Here is a 20,645-nt window from a genome sequence, read left to right as displayed (position 1 = left end):
TAGATAGGCTAACCAAGTCAGCTCATTTCCTACCAATGAAGGAAACTTTCAGTATGGAACAGTTAGCCAAATTATATGTAAATGAAATTGTTTCATTACATGGAATACCTTTATCAATTGTTTCTGATAGGGATAGCCGTTTTACCTCTCATTTTTGGGCAAGTTTCCAAAAAGCAATGGGAACCAAGCTGAATCTAAGCACAGCTTATCATCCTCAAATGGACGGACAAAGCGAAAGGACAATTCAGACAATGGAAGACATGCTTAGAGCTTGTGTAATTGATTTCGGAGATAGTTGGGACGATCACTTACCTTTAATAGAATTTTCTTATAATAACAGTTATCACACAAGTATCAATGCTGCACCATTCGAAGCACTTTATGGACGAAAGTGTAGAACCCTAGTCTGTTGGGCAGAAATTGGGGAAAAACAACTATCTGGACCTGAGATAGTGCAGGAAACAACCGATAAGATCATTCAAGTCAAAGAACGACTGAAAACAGCACGTGATCGACAGAAGAGCTACGCTGATAACAGACGTAAGCCGTTAGAATTCCAAGTAGGTGATAAGGTATTGTTAAAAGTCTCTCCTTGGAAAGGAGTGATAAGTTTCATCAAACGAGGAAAGCTAAATCCCAGGTATGTTGGACCTTTTAAGGTTATTAGAAGGATAAGACCTGTAGCTTATCAGCTACAACTGCCGGAGGAAATGGCAAGAATACATGATGTATTTCATGTATCTAATCTCAAGAAATGCCTAGCTGATGAATCACTCATAGTACCTCTTAAGGATATAGAGGTAAATGAACAACTTAAGTTTATAGAAAGGCCTCTACAGATTGAAGACAGAAAGGTTAAGAACCTCAAGCATAAGAGATTAGTTCTGGTCAAAGTAAAGTGGGACTCCAAAAGAGGACCTGAATACACATGGGAGCTTGAATCTAAAATGCAAAGGAAATATCCACATTTGTTCCAGTAGATCTCGAGGACGAGCTCTAAAATAAGGTGGGGAGGATGTAACAATCCTAGCTAAACAGACGCCCTCATAATTTTTCCGACACCCTAATATTTTAAAATGTCCCAATATGTCTTTAAATACACCCCTTATGTGAAAACCGAGCCCGAAATACAATATAGCATTTAAAAATAATTAAAAACAAGAAAAATTAAGTTGAGGCGGGCCGCGTAGACCCACCCAACCCTTTATGCGGGCGGTATTAAGGCAAAAGCCTGAATCCGTTGAATTATAAGTTTAGGCGGGCCGCGTAAGCCTTAGCTTACACTTACGCGGGTCGTGTGAGATCAAGATAGTGGCGCAGCCCGGTGATGACACGTGTCATCATCGTGGCAAGTCTAGTCGTTGATCCGGACGAGCTACACGTTGACCCGAGTTTGACGCGGGCCGCGTAGCCCTTAGGCTACTCCTACGCGGGCCGCGAGAAAGACAGAATCAGGCCATATATAAAGGAGACATCGGATCTTCAGTCTGTTCGTCCCAATTTCATTTCTCAATCACAATTTCTGAATAGTAGAGATAATACGCAGGCATTATACCCCCTAAATAGTGAGGTTCTGCTACGATGTAAGTATCATAACCCCTGGAGACGTATTAGATACTCTGCCCGATTGATCTAGGGTTCCGTAACGGCTGTCGTGGTTCTACCCGACGTAGTCGTTAGAATGCCGTCTCGGGGAGGGTATTACTAATGTTAAAATGGGTCATTATACTAATACACGTGCATTTGTGTAATTTATAGATTATTCCCAGGAAATCCTTACTGAAAACCCTAAGACAGCAATGTGAGTTAATCCTCTTTTTATATACTCCTTTATGTGAGTAATCCTCTTTTTGTTAAATGTTTTTACAAAACCTCACTTAATTAAAAATATACTAAGCAGTTATTGAGTATTTGTAAGAATACAATTATAGTGGGTATGTTGGGGTTTTGTATACAAAATTTGTTACTGGCGTGGTAATATTCCACAAGTTGAGTATGACAGTACCACTGATGTTAACTGTTATATCTTGGAAACAAATGTAATTGCGGATGCGCCCTCAATACTGTAAAATAATTGGTATTTCCCACTGACAAAATGTTTTTAAAACGCGTTTCAGGTAACAAAATGTGAAAGCCAAATAGAAGCCAGCTGGACAGCACTGAAGGCTTGGAAAAGTGGCAATAAAGTTACCTAAAAGAAACATATGTTTTCCTTAAACAAAATAAGGTGTATCCTTATGAAGATATGTGTAATGAAAAACTTGGGTTTTACCCATGTGTTTGATGTTATAAAATGTGGTGGTTTACTCTGATAAAATATTTCCTAACTACGGTCCTGATGAAAATTTCCGCTACCAAATTAGACAATAACGTGATACCACCGAAACTGGCTCGCGGCCGCCCGTTTCCGGGGATTAGGGATCGGGGGTTGCGACAATTACGGTCCGTTGTCTATGACTTCGATAGCAATTGGCACATAAGCTTCGTGATAGTAATCCGTTAGTCACTATATGCAATTGAATCAAGTTAAAACATGTAGGAACCCTAGGTCTTGCAATAATCGAACCGGGTGTGGAACTTGTCTCTAATTTCTTGTTTTAATCATTTAGTAATTTAGTTGCAATTTTTAGTTAATCACAAGTATTTTAGATAATACCAATTGTCGGGTCACTCCGATTTATTTTCCAACCCAATAACCTTATAAAAAAATTTAGCAATCTTCATAATCACATTGTACATTTTTGTAAATAGTCTAACTAGTCGAACAGGTCGTGCGATACTAACCACATGCTCTTCGTGGTTTCGATACCCGACTTACCCTAGCTACCTAGGTTTAATTGGGTTTTTGACTGATCGGGACGACACGGTCACGTCATCCGCAAATTTGATTATTAAATTTAAATTTTTAATAAAGTCCTGATAATTCCGAGATTTACCTTTCATATATTGGTAAAAAGGTGAAAAAAACATAACGATCATTGATCTCTCGCCGCAAATAGTTTTAGTCTTTCCATTGAGACCACATGTTCAATACATTATTGCGTTCCAAGTTCAAATAAAGTAGAATATAAAATCAGAAAATACAAATAACTTTAACATACAAAACGTACGAACTGAAGATTTTGCTGAAAAAACGCGGTGGCATTTTCGTAATTATTTACTCGTAGAGTAATTATCAAAATTACTCTACAAATGATCTTGTAGGGTAATTTTGATCTTGTAGAGTAATTTTGTAAAATGTTCCTATAGGGTATATTATTGCGTTCTAAGTTCAAATAAAGTAGAATATAAAATCAAACAAAAGATCAAATACAAATAACTTTAACGTATAAAACGTACGAACCGAAGATTTTGCTGAAAAACACGAAGGCATTTTCATAATTATTTACTCGTAGAGTAATTATCAAAATTACTCTACAAATGATTTTGTAGGGTAATTTTGATCTTGTAGAGTAATTTTGTAAAATGTTCCTGTAGGATAATTTTGATCTTGTAGAGTAATTATGATGCTCTACAAAATTACTCTACAAGATCAAAATTATCCTACAGGAACATTTTACAAAATTACTCTACAAGATCAAAATTACCCTACAAAATCATTTGTAGAGTAATTTTGATAATTTCTTTAATCCCTGTCATCTGTGGGACTTGAACACAAGACCTTTCCCTTCCCAACCTAGATGTTTTAAATGCTTTGCCTTTGACAATGGACCAACAACCCATAAATTTTCAAAATCCCAATAAATTTAGGGGTGTTTTCAAAATGCCCTAGATTTTCATATACCAATTCAAAAACTCCACTAGAGTGGGAAGACAAAAGACAGACAGACACCCTCCCTTTGTTCTCCACTCTCACAAACAACTCCAGAAGACAATGAAGAAGAACAATACCACTCCCCCCATTAAAGACACCATCACCATCACCAAATCCAAGAAAAGAACTCGAAACACATGCCACATGAAACCTAAACCCGAACCCGAACCCGAAGCAGGGTTTGCTATCAGCGACATAGAAGACATTCAATTTAGGGAAGATTCGGTTGCAGAAATAAGGGCATCATTGTTGAAATGGTACGATGTTAACAAGAGAGACCTTCCATGGAGGAGAATCAGCGAAGGTGAAGCAACTACTGAGATTGATAGAAAAGCATATGTTGTGTGGATTTCGGAAATCATGCTTCAACAAACAAGGGTTCAGAGTGTTATAGATTATTTTAATAGGTGGATGGAGAAATGGCCTACTGTTCATCACCTAGCTCAAGCTTCTATTGAGGTAAGATTTCTGATTTCCATCTTCTTCAATTGTATAGTTAATTAGGGTTACTTTTCTTTTACAGGAGGTTAATGAGATGTGGGCTGGATTGGGTTATTACAGAAGGGCAAGGTTCTTGTTGGAGGTTAGTTTAATATCTTGAATTTCAGATAAGATTTTTTTAAGGAACTTTGGAGAATAAACCTGAACCCGAACCCTATGGGCAAACTACAAAACCTAAGAAATTTAGGATGGGTATTTGGGTATGGGATCAGAAACCCGTTTATCCTTTTCTTTTTAAATTTATTTTACTCTGTCCTTGGGTGATAGAATAATCTATTGATTTGCTAATACATATATTTTGAATATCTAATTTTCTTGGGTAATCTAGTTATATAAAAACTTGAATAATATGAAATATATTTGGAAATCCTCAATGGTTAATAATTTTTAACAAACTAACGGATATGCCCAATACCTTACGCGTATGGGATTGGGATTTACCATACCCATTCTAAACATGTCTCATTGCCATCATTACTTTGAACATAGATGAAGGCATCAAGGGGGTGTTAGGAATTGTGTTTTGTATTTTGATTATCGAATAATTAGTTTATAATGTTTGGATAAAAAGATTCTATTATCAATTGTATAAAACCTTGGGGGCTACATATTTACAATGTAAAAACTTGGTGGTCACATAATTGGTTGCATAAGCAGAGCGAAACAATGTCTCCTAGAAACTCTTTTGGTGCATCCGATTACGCAAAATCACATAATCACTTTTAAAACACACATACAATTATACAAACACCATTTGAGATCTTGTGTATATGTTGTTAAATGTGGAACAGAGAACAACAAACAAAAGAAAATGAAAAGAAAAAACTTTTATTATAATTTCTTGATGAATACGACGGAACAAAAACAAAGATTAAATACTAAAGGAATCCTAATTTAAAACCAATGCTAAAAACTTCCCATACTTATCTAATCTAAACATATATACTGATGATACTTATCTAAACATAATGCTAATTAATTAAAAACGTAATTAACATAAACGACCCTTAGACTTTTAATGATCTCCAGCAACCACCCTTCGAGACCAACCGTACCACCCTATACGCTAATATTGCATCACTTTCAATACTCCCTCTCAATATTAGCAATCTTCATATTCATCCCTTTGCAAAACTTCAACATCTTCACACTTGTGAGGTTAATTTTAGGTATTCTTAGCTGCGTAGACAACTTAAGGTTAATCATAGGTATTTGTATGCATACAATGCAATCAATTGGGTCTTAGGCTTAAGGATGTTGGCCTAATTCAGGAAGTTGTATCCGTGTATGTATTGTAATATAGTTTTGTAAACGAAAGAAACAAACACAAATATGATCATGATAACTAGTAATTAACTTTTCTGTATGGATCTTTGAAAGTGCCGAATTTTGGTCCTTGAATCTTGTAGTCATTACATCAACATAGCATCCGCCAGATTGTCTTGAATTACTTCTTTCGTAGGTTTACCATCACTATCACACCTACCTTCACCGTCCAGAATACCTCAATACCTGTTGAACTGCAACATCCTATACTTCATCTTGATTAATGAAGTTTTTACTAAAATAGAAAGGTAAACATGTTTTTATTTCAGAAGGGTCTCCAAGCAGGTCCAGCGAAGAGCCCGTTGAGGAGACGCCAAAGACACCTCCGGTGACATGTGAGCGGACTTGCAACAACCCGGAACACAATTTTAACAAAGACGCACCCCCCTCATCCCCATCCAACCCTAACCCCCCTCACCTAACTGTTATAACCGACCTTCACCCGAGTGTGTGGGATCAATCCCTGATTCACCCACACCATCACCCACACCCTCACCCCCACCCCACCCCTGCTTATCCCGTACGGGATTAGGGATAGGCTTCCCGGGTGGTTTTCTAAAGAGACTCATTTAAGTCATATTGCCTTGGAGGATTTGTTGAATGCAGTAGAGGAGTCTATGTGACATTGAACTGTAAGGATAGCCTGAGGAATCATATATTTCATTATTATCCACCAAAATATTGTCACACCCTGTAAAATCAGAGTTGGTGTGATCTGACTGGTATCTTCATTGCACAACGGAAGTATAAAATACTAAGACTTCTAGATAGTTGAACGCCCGCTAAGTACTCGAATCACAATGGGTTCTCCTATTCCAACCGTTCCATAAATTTGAATGTGCAACCTGAGAAAAAAAACATGCGAAAAATCAACATAAAGTTGGCGAGTTGATAGTTTGTTTGAAAAAGATATGAAATAAATCCTTTTTGGTAAGCAGTTTAAATAATGTTAAGAAAATGTAATAAAACCATTTTTCTCGGCATGTCATTTGAAAACTTTGTACTTGTAAAATTTGGTTTAACCGTCAATGTCCACGTACGACAAAGACAACATGCTTGCATGAGCCTATAACCAACCTCGTACTACAGAGTGCATAGCCAAATTGTTTACTCAAGACGATAGACTAGCAGGCGGTTATAGTTCCGATATGCAGCGAGGACTTCACTGTACAGTTTTAAGAACCCTACGGCCCTGACGGTTGAGTAGAGGACAATCCAGTCCTTATGTTCGTATGTAGGAGAATTCAGTCCCTGTGTCTGTATGTAGGACAATCCAGTCCCGATGTTCGTAATCAGGATAAACCAGTCCCCTTATCTGTATGCAGGACAACCCAGTCCCGTTGTTTGTATGCAGGACAACCCAATCTCGTTGTAACTAGGACAATCCCGTCACTAGTCATGAAACTCATGCATGTTTCGAAAATACGTTTGTGTTTTGTAAAATTGGCATGTTTAGCATAAATCTTTCGTAAACCATTTGAGTTTGTTGAAATTGATTTGCATCATGGTTTAGAAATATGTAGTCTTCGTTCATCGAAATATTGTGTACTTTTTCAAAACTTGCATGTCTTTCCACCCCCGAAAACATTTATAGAAATGTAAAACTGTAAAAAGTGGGGGTTATGAACTCACCTCGATATCCTTGTGCAAGATAAACTGACTTGAATCGTAAGCTCACTAAGTGTATGCTATTACTAAGGCGTCCCTGGTAAATAGCAATTAGATAAGTGTCTATCGGAGGGGATACGGTTATAATGATCGTCACTGAGCTCTTCCGAATCGTTAACTAAACGACTCTATGGGAGTGTTGTTATCTTGATTTGAATCAATAATACTATACTTGTTTAATCCAATTTATAGTCGGGTTAAATACGTATTTGTCAAAACTTTACCAAGTCTCGTGTTCGACCCGTAGAAGTTGTCTCGGTACACGTGCGTTACGGTTCGACCATTGACCGGCACTTTGACCACATTTGACCAATAGTTTGACGAGCAGTTTGACCACGTTTAAGTTGTTGACCCGAACTCAAATAATGGCTACTACGGGCACTAAAAGTAGTGTAGATGCCTGTCATGAGTTCAGAAAATGTCTCCATGAGCAAGACAAAATCGTGTAGTATGAATTGTACCCACAACAAAAGCAATTGTACATCTCGAATTAGTTGTTTTCGGGTAGAAGCTTTTGTGTAAAGCTATATGAAAGCTCAGATCTGATGGCGTGATTTGTTTTCTTATAAATCATATATCAATGTTTTGAAATACGATTAAAACAACATGGGATGAACACGAACATTAAGTTGTGCATTATAGATTTTTTTTTCTTTTTCTTTTCTTTTGCCACTGATACATCAAACGATGGCGTTTCTTATCCAGAAGAGACTAGACTAGACTTAGATCTGGTATATGTAGTCGTGTATCAGAAACATAAATCTAGTTTCTTGACCATCGATAGAACAGATCCATGAAATGTTTATCGATAACTTACTTTTTTGAACTCTAATAAAACAGATCTGGAAGTTTGAACCACGAAAAGTATGTATGAAGAATGAGATCTGAAAATCGAGTAGAGAGAAACAAGGTGTGATTGTTGGATCTAGATTTTGATACGGTGGGCACCAATGAAGAAACACGGGATCACCGCCGGGATGATTGGAACCCCTTTCTCTGAGAGGATGGAGAATCATACCTTGTTCCTTCTTTTCGAATCCAGATCTACAAAGAAGAAGAGAGAAAAGTGGGGATGTAGTGAGGGCCGGTAGAGGAGGAATAAAAAGTATGTTTGCCCCATGTCTCTTGCCCTAATAATGAGGTGAATACCTCCTTATATAGGAGATATGGGTAACCCTAACCTCAATGGGCCAGGCCTAGGTAGGGGTTGTCTCTACAAGCCCACAACCTAGTGTAGTGTAAACTACAACACGCTAGGCTTCGCGGATTAGTACGCAATAATAATAAATATTATAATAATTATGGTTTCAAAAACATTAAGCTTGGTGATTATTTATCAGCAGCATCACTGGGTGTCTTTTTGTACTTAAAATTGCATAATGGAGGTGATCAAGCTGGTTTTGATGAATTGGGTCGAATTGAAAGTCAATCATTTAGGCCCAAATTTATTGTTAAGTGCTTACAAATCATCAAATAGATGTAGAGGTGCACAAAACCGGTTTTGGGACCAAACTAGTTCGGTTTAAAACAATTCAGTTTCGATCAATGAAAATCAGAATCAAATTTTGAGCAAATCAGTTCGGTTTGAATTGATTTGTAAGGGGGGGGGGGATAATCAATTAAATTTTAAACCGCTTTTTATCATGATCGTTTCGGATTTTACAAGTTTCGAACATGTTTCATTGTTATATATGTACACACATACATATTATTTTATTTAACTTAGTTTATAATAGGTTCCATCAGTAATCTCTATATTACCATTTCTTAATTACATATTTAAATTTATAACCATACGTATACGTGTACATAATTAAGTTGATTTAATTAAATCTTTAAGTTCATGAGTTTGATAACGATACCTCTACGTGGACATAATTAAGTTGATTAGATATATGTTGAAACACTCGTTAATTAGAATATGTAAATCTTGCCCGACCTTGGGTATGTTTGGCATGAAACTTTTAGGAGCTTCTAGCTTTAAACTTTTAAGAAAAAGCTCATACTCAATAAAAAGTCTTGTTTGGTTGAAGGAGTTTTAAGCTTTTAGGTTAGGAGCTTGAAGCTTTTGGTTGAACGCTACTACTAGTAGCGTTTAGAAGGAGCTACAAGCTTTTAGGGAAAAAGGACTATTTTAACCTCTAAATATAAGGAACTTTTTAATGCACCAACTTTCTAAATTTTTAGTTATGTCCATTTTGGTAATTTTATACATTTTATTAAAAGCTCCAGCTACTCTACCAAACACCAAATATATCTAAAAAGCTACAGCTACTAGCTACCAGCTACAGCTACCAGCTTCTAGCCACCAGCTACCAGCTTTCAGCTACCAGCCACCAGCTACTTTTGCCAAACATACCCCTTATGGTTGTCTTGTTTTTTCTTTTGTTTCAGTTTTTGGTTTTATGATTTTGGCCCACTTTAATGGCTCAAAGTTGTAATATATTAGGATTTTTATTTTCATTATGTAGTTTTTTTTTTTTGTAAATATTGCAATGTTAAAGAACTGAAGACAAAATACAGGAAGCATGAAGTTAGTGGGAGTTACTCAAGACGACAAGATGCACTTAAGTCCATTCTGTTGTTGTTTGTGTGTTGTGGCCTCGTGACCGAGTTAGGTCTTGCTAATTCGCTCTACTTATGATTTACATATTTATTTTGCTATTGTGGTTGCTTTATTTTTATATGGGTAAATTGCATTTTACGTCCTTTAAGTGTCAACAAAATTTCAGGCGTTATCCTTAATTACAACAGATATCCTTTATGTTCAAATTTCTTTAGAGACGGTAAATTTTACGTGGCAGCGGAAATCCGGTAATACCGATTTAAACCGTTGTATCGGCTTTGTTAATATACAAATTTGATTTTTAAATTTTAAATTTTTAATAAATTCCCGATACGTTCTGAGATTTATATTTCATATTTGGGTAAAAGGTGAAAAAACATAGCGATCATTAATCTCTCGTCGCAAACAGTTTCAAGGTTTCCATTGAGACTATATGTCCAATCCATTATTGCGTTCCAAGTTAAAATGAAGTATACTAGTTTCTTTTGACGTCACGCTTTGCGACGAAATCGAGCAAATGATAATGTAAAACAAACGTTTTTTTTTTAAATAAAGCATGTTGCTTAGGAAGCCAAACCATTAGAGCGGTTTAGTATATCATCGTACCGTTTTATGATACAAAATAAATACTTTATTTTGAGTTCAACTTCATTTTTAACAAACTTATAACGGAATGTCAGGGAAAAAATCAAGCACAACTACATACTTAAGTTTTTAGAAAAAAATTATAAATATAAATTATTAAAGAAGTATCAAATTAATCGATAAATTAATACATGTTCTATGAAAAAAGAAAAAAAAATATTAAAAAATGGTAAATGAAATATATGATTTTTAGAAAAGAAAAAATAATAAAAATATGCTATTAAAAGTAAATATAATAATAACCTATTATATTAAATAAAAAATAAAAACATATATATTATTATAAAAATAAATTACTATTCATCGTTAATCATCAACAATATATACTAGTTTTTTAAAGTCACATGTTGCGGCGAAACCAAATGATAATATAAAACAAACGTCAGTTGAAAATAAATCATGTTGTTTAGAAAGTCAACCCATTAGAACGGTTTAGTTTATCATTGTAACATTGATATCAAATAAATACTTTATTTGAGTACGACTTCTTCATTTTTAACAAAACTAACGGAATGTGGAGGGAAAAGTCAATCACAACTTCTTAAATTTTCAAAAGGCTCCCCTTATTCCCACACCCCCTAAATCTTATTTTCACATCCCTAGTGTATACGGGCCGTATACAAAATATACGGCCCGTATAGAATGTTTTTGAATAGGAAAATATGCAGAGAATGTTTTTTTTTTATTTTATTATATACGGCCCGTATATAGTTATACGAGCCGTATACAAATGTATACGATTTATAAAAAGTATACGGCTCAATTGAACTATTTCTGAGGTTTTTGATGTTTACCAAATGTATACGGGCCGTATAAATGTAAACGGGCCGTATAGATTGATGTTGTTTAATTATCATGTTTTTTTCCCGTAAAAACACCATCAATCAAGGGTTTCTAAACTCTTCATCACCTTTAAACAACGTTGATCGGAACACGACGCTTAAATCGAAGGACAAGTAGAGTAACGTTACCGATCAGTCCGTTGATCAAGTAACTAGCACCTTTAAACAACGTTGATAGGAACACGTCGCTTAAATCGGAGGACAAGTAGAGTAACGTTACCGATCAGTCCATTGATCAAGTAACTAGCAGAAGAACCCGACGCAAACAAGTTCTCCACAGTTTGTTATTCAGATCTCTATTCAGTCATCTTTCCAAACTACAACACACGATAACTTTAAACTTTATAGTGTGTGATTTGACCAGGAGGTGATTTGCTACTTTTAATAAGCTGTCATAGTTGTCAAATTCGATTTCAACAAATCTTTTCCTTTTCCTTCAATTTCTAGAACATTCTCTGTAACATGAAGACGTGTCGGGTTCTTCTACTAGTGGTATTTTAATGAAGTATTGAAGATTGAATGTGCAAACCCAACCGTTTTTTACTACGGAAACGGTGGCTATGCGAAATACAAACCCCAATTTAAGCGGGCCGTATACAAACCCAACCGTTTTTTACTATGGAAACGGTGGCTATGCGAAATACAAACCCCAACCGTTTTTTACTACGGAAACGGTGGCTATGCGAAATACAAACCGCACCCGTTTTTTACTACGGAAACGGTGGCTATGCGAAATACAAACCGCAATCTTCTGTGACTATGGGAAACACAAGTTTTCTTTTTGAGCTTGATGGATGTCCGTTATCTCAGTTGAGGCGGGCATTGTTTAAATCTCAATATAAGTAGATGTTACGTGTAACTTCATTAAACCAAGAACAAAGCCTATTTCGAAACACATGTGTTCGTATCAGCGTTGTTTATCACCCTGTGTGAGCATTGGAAACCCGACAAACAGTCTTGACAACTGTGACAGCTTATCTATCAAAAGAATGCATACACAAATAGTTCTAGTGGACGAAGCAAAGAGACCGTTGTGTATATGAATCACGTTTTTTTCTAATTAGCGTTGTTAACTACCTAGAAATTGATATGGTGAGTTGGTAATCAAAATCAAGATGTCAGACAACGTGCCTTTCGAGATCCAAGAGGAAATAATGAAATGGCTTCCAGTAAAATCATTGATTCGATTCCGATCAGTCTCCAAATCATGGAAAGCCGTTGTTGTTATTGTGCCTATCTCGGTTGTTCAGTACTTTCGTGATAATAAAACAAGCAGACATTGATTTTGCCAATATTGAATGAAAGAATCTGGCCATAAGCGTTGTGGATTCTCAGCGTTATTCGAATGTAAGTGGATCGGGTTCTGCTAGTTATTCGGAATGTTTCGAATCATCACAGAAGACGTGTCGGTTCAACTCTCCTATATCAACATACTCTTCTCCAGACGCTTAGTTGTTATGAATGACAACTTGAGGGATCTAGTTAACTTTCAGATTCAGATTTAGGAAGCAGATGATTGGAGCGCAGGAATCAATGCAAAACCCTCACCCTCAAAATCAACCAGAAACCAAAGGAAAAAGGGCAGATAATGGTTGATGGTTCTTCGTTGAGGAAACCGGTGATGAACTTGTGCTGTAGAAACCGGTGATAAATTTGTGTATCTAAATCAGGTTCTCTGCCTTAGATCGGTCATTCCTTGTGATACATGAACGTTGTATTCTTGTCTTTCAGAAATTCCATTGTTTAAATCAGAATCAGGTTCTCAAAACAAGGATCGTTCTAATAGATTAAAGAGAATAAACCAATTTTTACCATTTTTTACCCATAGTATACGGGCCGTGTAACAATATACGACCCGTATACATCGTTCGTATACATGGTATACGACCGGTAAAAATTTTTTTTACCGAGAGTATACAGCCGTATAAAACGTATATGGCCCGTATACATAGGGTAAAAACCTATGTAATCTTTATATAGTGTGTGATTTGACCGGTTGTATTAAGTTATCTCCGTAACATGAAGAGAAATCAATTGTATCTTTTTAGTTGCTTCTCTTGTTAAGTTTCTGAACCAACCGAAATCCACAAATTCCAACAGTTTCTTCGTTTTTACACAACTGAAGGTTCAGTGCACGAAAAGTTTCTTACGAACGATATGTATCAGGAAGCTCAGTATCAACAACTTGTGAGTGGGAATATGGCTATGAATACGTGTCGGGTTCTGGTAGTTATTCGGAATGTTTCGAATCATCATAGAAGACGTGTCGGGTTCTGCTAGTTATTCGGAATGTTTCGAATCATAACAGAAGACGGATGCGGTTTGCATATTCAATCTTCGTTGCTTCATTAAAATTACACCCTGTGTGAGCATTGGAAACCCGACAAACCGTCTTAACAATTGTGACAGCTTATCGTTGTTAACTACCAAAAGAATGCATACACAAATAGTTCTAGTGGACGAAGCAAAGAGACCGTTGTGTATCTGAATCAGGTTCTCAAACAACTCTCCTATATCAACATACTCTTCTCCAGATGATAATGGCTGATGGTTTTTCGTTGAGGAAACCAAACGTAGACGGAGATGATAGGCCTGGTAACCGGAAGAGAAATCAATTGTATTTTTTTAGTTGCTTCTCTTGTTAAGTTTCTGATCCAACCGAAATCCACAAATTCCAATAGTTTCTTCGTAGATTCCGTACGGTTTCCAAACTCTTTCACTCATAGTTAATATTCACAGTGGTGGATGCAAGCATAAAGTTAGAAAAATACTCAATAAGATTGGTGTTTCGAATCATCACAGAAGACGTGTCGGGTTCTCCTGCTAGTAGTATGAGTCTGAGTCCATGCGCAAGACACAATTCTTGCAACTTAAATCCACAATCAACGTATATAGATGCAAGAGAATGGCGAGTTATCTAAAATTTTGAAAATTCAGGTTTACCTTGTTAGTTTCTCAAAACATCTGCTTCCTGAATCTGAATCAGAATGTTAACTCTTTCACTTATAAACATCTGCTTCCTGAATCTGGATCAGAATGTTAACTCTTTCACTCATCAACATCGAGGGTTGTATCGGAATCAGGCGTTGGAAGGATTGTAGTAGTAGGACATTGGTACCACTGTGAAAGTTGCATCAGGAAGCTCAACTTTAACGGACCGGTTATTCGACCGAGTAATCAATTGTATTTTTTTAGTTGATTCTCTTGTTAAGTTTTTCTGATCCAACCGAAATCCACAAATTCAAGTCAAGGATCGTTCTAATAGATTAATGAGAATAAACCCTCGTTTTTTCATCTTCATCTTCATCTTCAAGAACAATGATGAACAGATGATGTTGGGAATTAAACGCATGTACGTGACAAAACAAGGATCGTTCTAATAGATTAAAGAGAATAAAGCAAGGATGTTGTGAATTCGCATAAACATATATTCGTTTCATAACCTCCTGCTATAAATCAACCACAACTGACAAAGAGCCTGTATTAGAAACCATCCTATGTCTTTTACCAACCGAAGAGGCAGCAAGGACAGATAATACTTCATTTGTCGAGAAACCATACTGTCAAGAAACTAACATCTTTTACTCATAAACCCTTGAATCCCAACGCTTCTCTAAAAGAGCCTGTATTAGAAACCATCCTATGTCTTTTACCAACCGAAGAGGCAGCAAGGACAGATAATACTTCATTTGTCGAGAAACCATACTGTCAAGAAACTAACATCTTTTACTCATAAACCCTTGAATCCCAACGCTTCTCTAAAAGAGCCTGTATTAGAAACCATCCTATGTCTTTTATCAACCGAAGAGGCAGCAAGGACAGATAATACTTCATTTGTCGAGAAACCATAATGTCAAGAAACTAACATCTTTTAATACTTCATTTGTAACCGTAAGGATGATGCAAATTTGTACGTAAAGATCTCTACACAAACTCTTCTACATCTTTTAACCAATTGTCCATCACTTAAGACCTTGAAAGATTTGTTGAAATCGAGGAAAAGAGTAACTAGCAGAAGACGTGTAAGGTTCTTCCAACAAACTGTGTATGTGCTTGTGCTGTAGAAACCGGTGATGAATTTGTGTATCTAAATCAGGTTCTCTGCCTTAGATCGGTCATTCCTTGTGATACATGAACGTTGTATTCTTGTCTTTCAGAAGAGTTGGTATTGAACCAAGAATACTTCAAACATTCTAAACCCTACTTGGAAACAAACCAACAAAATCTTCTACATCTTTTAACCAATTGTCCATCACTTAAGACCTTGAAACATTCACGAACCATAATGGACTCAGACTCATACTACTCACCCTCCCCTGAGGAAAAGTTTTCCCGACGACTCAAGACAAAGCAGTTGGTTTGGGTTCATATCACCCTGTGTAATCATTGCATTACATCCCCGTTGAAAACAAGTGATTAAAACGCTTCTCCTTACAACTCTCATCAAATGCCTCACCCTTCCTTTTATTACAGTCATACGACACGTTTTTTTTTTGTTTTCCAGTCTTTGTTACTTGGGTAAAATCTGATTTCTTTTCATTCGGGCCGTATACAATTATACGGCCCGTATACATTATTCGTTTCACTGTATACGACCAGGCAAATTATTTACACATGGTGTATATGGGCCGTATACAGTTATACGGCCGTATGGAATGAAAAAAAACTGACAAAGTCTAAAAACACAGACTTTATTAGTTTTGTTTTATTATATACGGACCGTATAACTGTATACACCATGTATAAATAAGTTTTTATCATGTATTAATATTAGGACCCTTTTCAAAATCCCCCAAAATTTGATATACCAATTCAAAAACTCCACTAGAGTGGGAAGATAGACACAGAGACAGACACCCTCCGTTTGTTCTCCACTCTCACTAACAACTCCAGAAACCATGAAGAAGAATACCACTCCCGCCACTACAGACACCATTACCAAATCCAAGAAAAGAACTCGAAACACATGCCACATGAAACCTAAACCCGAACCCGAAGCAGGGTTTGCTATCAGCGACATAGAAGACATTCAATTTAGGGAAGATTCGGTTGCAGAAATAAGGGCATCATTGTTGAAATGGTACGATGTTAACAAGAGAGACCTTCCATGGAGGAGAATCAGCGAAGGTGAAGCAAGTGATAGAAAAGCATATGCTGTGTGGGTTTCAGAAATCATGCTTCAACAAACAAGGGTTCAGACTGTTATAGATTATTTTAATAGGTGGATGGAGAAATGGCCCACTGTTCATCACCTAGCTCAAGCTTCTATTGAGGTTAAATTAAATTTCTTTCACATTTTTATATTCTGTTTTTTAATGATTTATTTGGTTAATTAGGGTTACTTTTATTTTACAGGAGGTTAATGAGATGTGGGCTGGATTGGGTTATTACAGAAGGGCAAGGTTCTTGTTGGAGGTATAATAAGTTTAATGTTATGGAATTTCAGATTGGATTTTTCTAGCATCTTTGAAACTAGGATGGGTATTCATTCGGGTACGGGATTAGTTTTAAGAATTTTCGCAGGTCTGGGATTAGGTGATACACGCATACCCGTTTGCCCGAACGTAAACATTTTCTTTTTTTTTTATTCGTTTTTATATTTCTGATTTTCTTGGGGAATAAATCTATATAAAAATGTAGACTTAAGGAATGTATTTGGAAATCTTAGTGTGTAATGTTTTAACAAAGTAACGGGCATTGGACGGTTTTACAACATGCCATGAGATTGGGATTTTACCATACCTGTCCCATTGCCATCCCTACTTTGAACATAGATTAAGGCATCGAGGGGGTGTTTTGTATTGTTTATCGAATAATTAGTTTATAATGTTTGGATAAACAAGTTCTACTATCAATTCAATTATATAAAAACTTGGGATTAGTTTTAAGAATTTTCGCAGGTATGGGATTAGGTGATATGTGGACCTGATTACGTGAAACACGCATACCCGTTTGCCCGAATGTAAATAGTTTTTTTTTTATTATTAGTTTGTTAATCGGTAATGGAATAATTTAATAGTTATTAGTTTTATATTTCTAATTTTCATGGGTTAAAATTTATATAAAAACGTGAACTCAAGGAATGTATTTGGAAATCTTAGTGTGTAATGTTTTAACAAACTAACGGGTATGGGACACAGTCTTACAACAGGGCACCGGATTGGGATTACCATACCCGTTCTACACCCTTCCCATTGCCATCCCTACTTAAAACATAGATGAAGACATCGAGGGGCGTTTGGAATCGTGTTTTGTATTGATTATTAAATAATTAGTTTATAATATTAGGATAAACAGATTTTATCATCAATTATGCAAACACTTAGAAATCACATAGTTAACAACTATGCTTGTATTCATGTTAGGGAGCAAAAATGGTTGTTGAAGAAGGAGGTAAGTTTCCTAGATCAGTGAGTGATCTTCGTAGGGTTAAAGGAATAGGAGAATACACTGCAGGTGCAATCGCCTCTATCGCTTTTAAAGAGGTGAATAGTTTCTACATGTGGCAAAAAAAATGTTTGCATTTCTTAACTTTTTCTGCACGTACTAGTAATCAAAACATATTTATTCTGTAGGCGGTGCCTGTGGTCGATGGAAACGTTATTAGGGTGATTGCTAGATTAAAGACAATTTCCGCAAATCCTAAAGACAAAACAACTATCAAGAACATCTGGTGAGGTTTCTAGACATTTCTTCCTAAGCAGTCAGTAGCGGTGCTATAGCGGTTAGCGGACCTCAGGGTGTGTAGCGGTCCAAATAGCGGTGGCCTATAGCGGTTCCGCTATTAGCGGTGCTAAATACCGATAAATACCGCTATTTGGAAACCTATATAGCGGTTATAGCAGTAACGGTGTTTGATTGTGTTGATTCTTAAATTAAATACTTCAAAGTTACTATTAGTTTTTGATTTGCAACAGGTTTTTGATAATGGAATGATATTACTATGAATTTTGATATTACTATTAATATTTTTCAAAGATATATATATATATATATATATATATATATACACATAAATTATGCATAGTATAAAAATTACCGCTATACCACTACTATAACCTATATATCATATAGCGGACCTTGACCGCTATTCGATTTTGGACCGCTATAACTGCATAGATTTCTTCCATCCCCCAAATATTATAGGTGCTTTTATCTTTTGTTTAATTGATATGTTCTTTAACTATTTAACAACAGGAGACTAGCCGGGCAACTAGTCGATAGTCATAGGCCCGGAGACTTTAACCAGGCCGTTATGGAGCTTGGTGCTACACTATGTACTCCTTTAAGCCCCGATTGTTCATCTTGTCCGGTGTCTAGTCAATGTAGTGCACTTCTAAAGACCAAACATGACCCATCGGCACTTGTAACGGATTATCCAACTAAAGTGGCAAAGGTGAAACAAAGGCACGACTATTCTGCCGTTACGGTAGTTGAAATATTAGAAAGCGAAAAAGGTACAGTGGATACGTCTGATTCGGGAAGTAAGTTTTTGATTGTTAAGAGACCAGAAGAAGGTTTACTTGCGGGCCTTTGGGAATTTCCGTCGGTTTCTTTGAATGAAAAGGATGATTTGGTTACAAGAAGACGAACAGTTGATGATTTCTTGAAGAATTCATTTGGGTTAAACGTTAATCGATCGTCTAATATTGTTTCGAGAGACGAAGTGGGCGAATATGTCCATATATTCACTCACATTCGTCTCAAGATGTATATTGAGCTATTGGTTCTACGGTCACAAGGTATTTTCAAAAACCGCACACATTGTAATAACTAAAGGACAAAAAAAAACTTAACCTTGGTTATTGTTTGCATACAGATTTGCATAGAAAAAAGGACAAAGGATCCATGCTTTTTAAATATGTTGATACCAAAACCCTTGCAACCATGGGATTATCAACCGGAGTTAGAAAGGTAAAAGATTTATGGTCTTTAATTTATGCTTTGAAGCCCTCCTCAGACCCTACCTTACGCCCCGCTTGCGGTGTGCGCATATAATGTATATATGTGTAGTCGCTTAGGGGGCAAAAGTGAAATTGCACTAATTTTAACTTGATTTTACTTATTTCGTGAAAATAACGTTAAAAGCGATAGACGGTTAATCATGCATCATGTAGTGGCGTTGATAGCCGAAGACAAGGGGGTGCACGCACCAATTGGTCTTTTTCCCGATTGCTAAGTGTTATGTGCCTTATGTCCAAGGCTTGATGCAAAACTACAATCAAGCCGGGGGTCTCACTAGAAGCAGCCTCTCTATCCTACGGGGTAGAGGTAAGGCTGTCTACATCTTACCCTCCTCAGACCCTACCCTAGCTTTGCTATTGGTGGGATTTGCTGAGTATGATGATGATAATGAATTTATGCTTTGAAGCATAGTTGTCAATAGCGGCTATAGCGACCGCTATAGCGCGTTGGGTTATAGCGACCAATAGCGTGAATAGCGACACTTTTTTTTTTGATGTACATAGCAATTAGATATAGCTATAAAATAGCTGGATTTATAGGTTTTTGTTAAATATACATGTAAAATAGCATATATACCATGGTGTTTTGATGTAATATACATACAAAAATTTTCAAGATTCTTTTTCTAGTGTATCGTTATTTATAAAATAGCGGTCGCTATTTGTCGCTATTCGCTATGTAGCATATAGGTCACTTGTCGCTATTCGCTATTAACAACTATGCTTTGAACTTTGAAGCTGCACTCTGAGATCTAGGTTGGTGATTTCTAACCATATTCTTGGAGGTTATCTTTTGATTTTGATATGCAGGCTTACAACATGGTCCTGAAGTTTAGACAGAGTAGATCAAGTCCCATTTCAAGATAAACTAGCCCCCCGACTTGTGTTCAAGATTGTGATTGAAGCTATTCTAGAGTGCTAAATTATTCGCTATTTAATCAAGCATCAAGTGTTGGTAGTTCACGTGCTTGATGCGTTTTTTTAATGGCTAAACTAAAAAAGAAACTGTTGACGCAAAGGTTGTTAAACACTTCGATGAGTCTTAAACACTCAACGAGACTAGAAGTGCCGGTTTCAACCATGTACACGGTGTTAATTCTTACCACAAATGTTGTTTTCTTTAGCTTGGAAATGTAATCAAGTTATTACTCCACATTGCCTGGCAAAACAAACCCATACATGTCATTTTGGGTAATTAAAATGGCATGGTGGGTTATTTTGGACCTCATATAATTGTTGATTGGGTTAGAATGGGCTGAACTAAAACTTCAACGCGTTAGAATGGGTATGATAAGAAAAACAAACGGGTCAACTTGTCA

At 36.4% G+C, this 20,645-nt stretch overlaps 1 protein-coding gene across 3 annotated transcripts; it reads left to right on the top strand.

Moving 5' to 3' along the window:
* The first annotated feature begins 3,850 nt into the window (after window positions 1-3,850).
* On the top strand, window positions 3,851-20,554 carry LOC110916199 (adenine DNA glycosylase). Of its 3 annotated transcripts, XM_022160954.2 has the most exons (8): window positions 3,851-4,118; window positions 16,490-16,635; window positions 16,718-16,777; window positions 17,728-17,847; window positions 17,938-18,035; window positions 18,560-19,104; window positions 19,182-19,276; window positions 20,137-20,554. In XM_022160954.2, the coding sequence occupies exons 1-8, from the start codon at window positions 3,875-3,877 to the stop codon at window positions 20,191-20,193; spliced, it is 1,365 nt and encodes a 454-aa protein (XP_022016646.1). In that variant the 5' UTR covers window positions 3,851-3,874; the 3' UTR covers window positions 20,194-20,554. The 3 variants fall into 3 exon arrangements, with proteins under 3 accessions (XP_022016646.1, XP_022016648.1, XP_022016647.1); XM_022160956.2 differs by lacking the exon at window positions 17,728-17,847; XM_022160955.2 differs by lacking the exon at window positions 3,851-4,118 and having other exon boundaries at window positions 16,158-16,635; window positions 20,137-20,449.
* Window positions 20,555-20,645: the final 91 nt, after the last annotated feature.

The sequence above is a fragment of the Helianthus annuus genome, chromosome 16, assembly GCF_002127325.2.
Source record: "Helianthus annuus cultivar XRQ/B chromosome 16, HanXRQr2.0-SUNRISE, whole genome shotgun sequence".
Taxonomy (NCBI): domain Eukaryota; kingdom Viridiplantae; phylum Streptophyta; class Magnoliopsida; order Asterales; family Asteraceae; genus Helianthus; species Helianthus annuus.
This window is presented reverse-complemented; position numbering and strand designations above follow the sequence as displayed.

Bases quoted from the DNA above. Each gene is read 5' to 3' on its own strand.
- LOC110916199 (XM_022160954.2), top strand. From the start codon at position 3,875: ATGAAGAAGAACAATACCACTCCCCCCATTAAAGACACCATCACCATC. The intron at 16,636-16,717 runs GTTAAATTAAAT...TTTATTTTACAG, and splicing joins TAGCTCAAGCTTCTATTGAG to GAGGTTAATGAGATGTGGGC. The intron at 16,778-17,727 runs GTATAATAAGTT...TATTCATGTTAG, and splicing joins GGGCAAGGTTCTTGTTGGAG to GGAGCAAAAATGGTTGTTGA.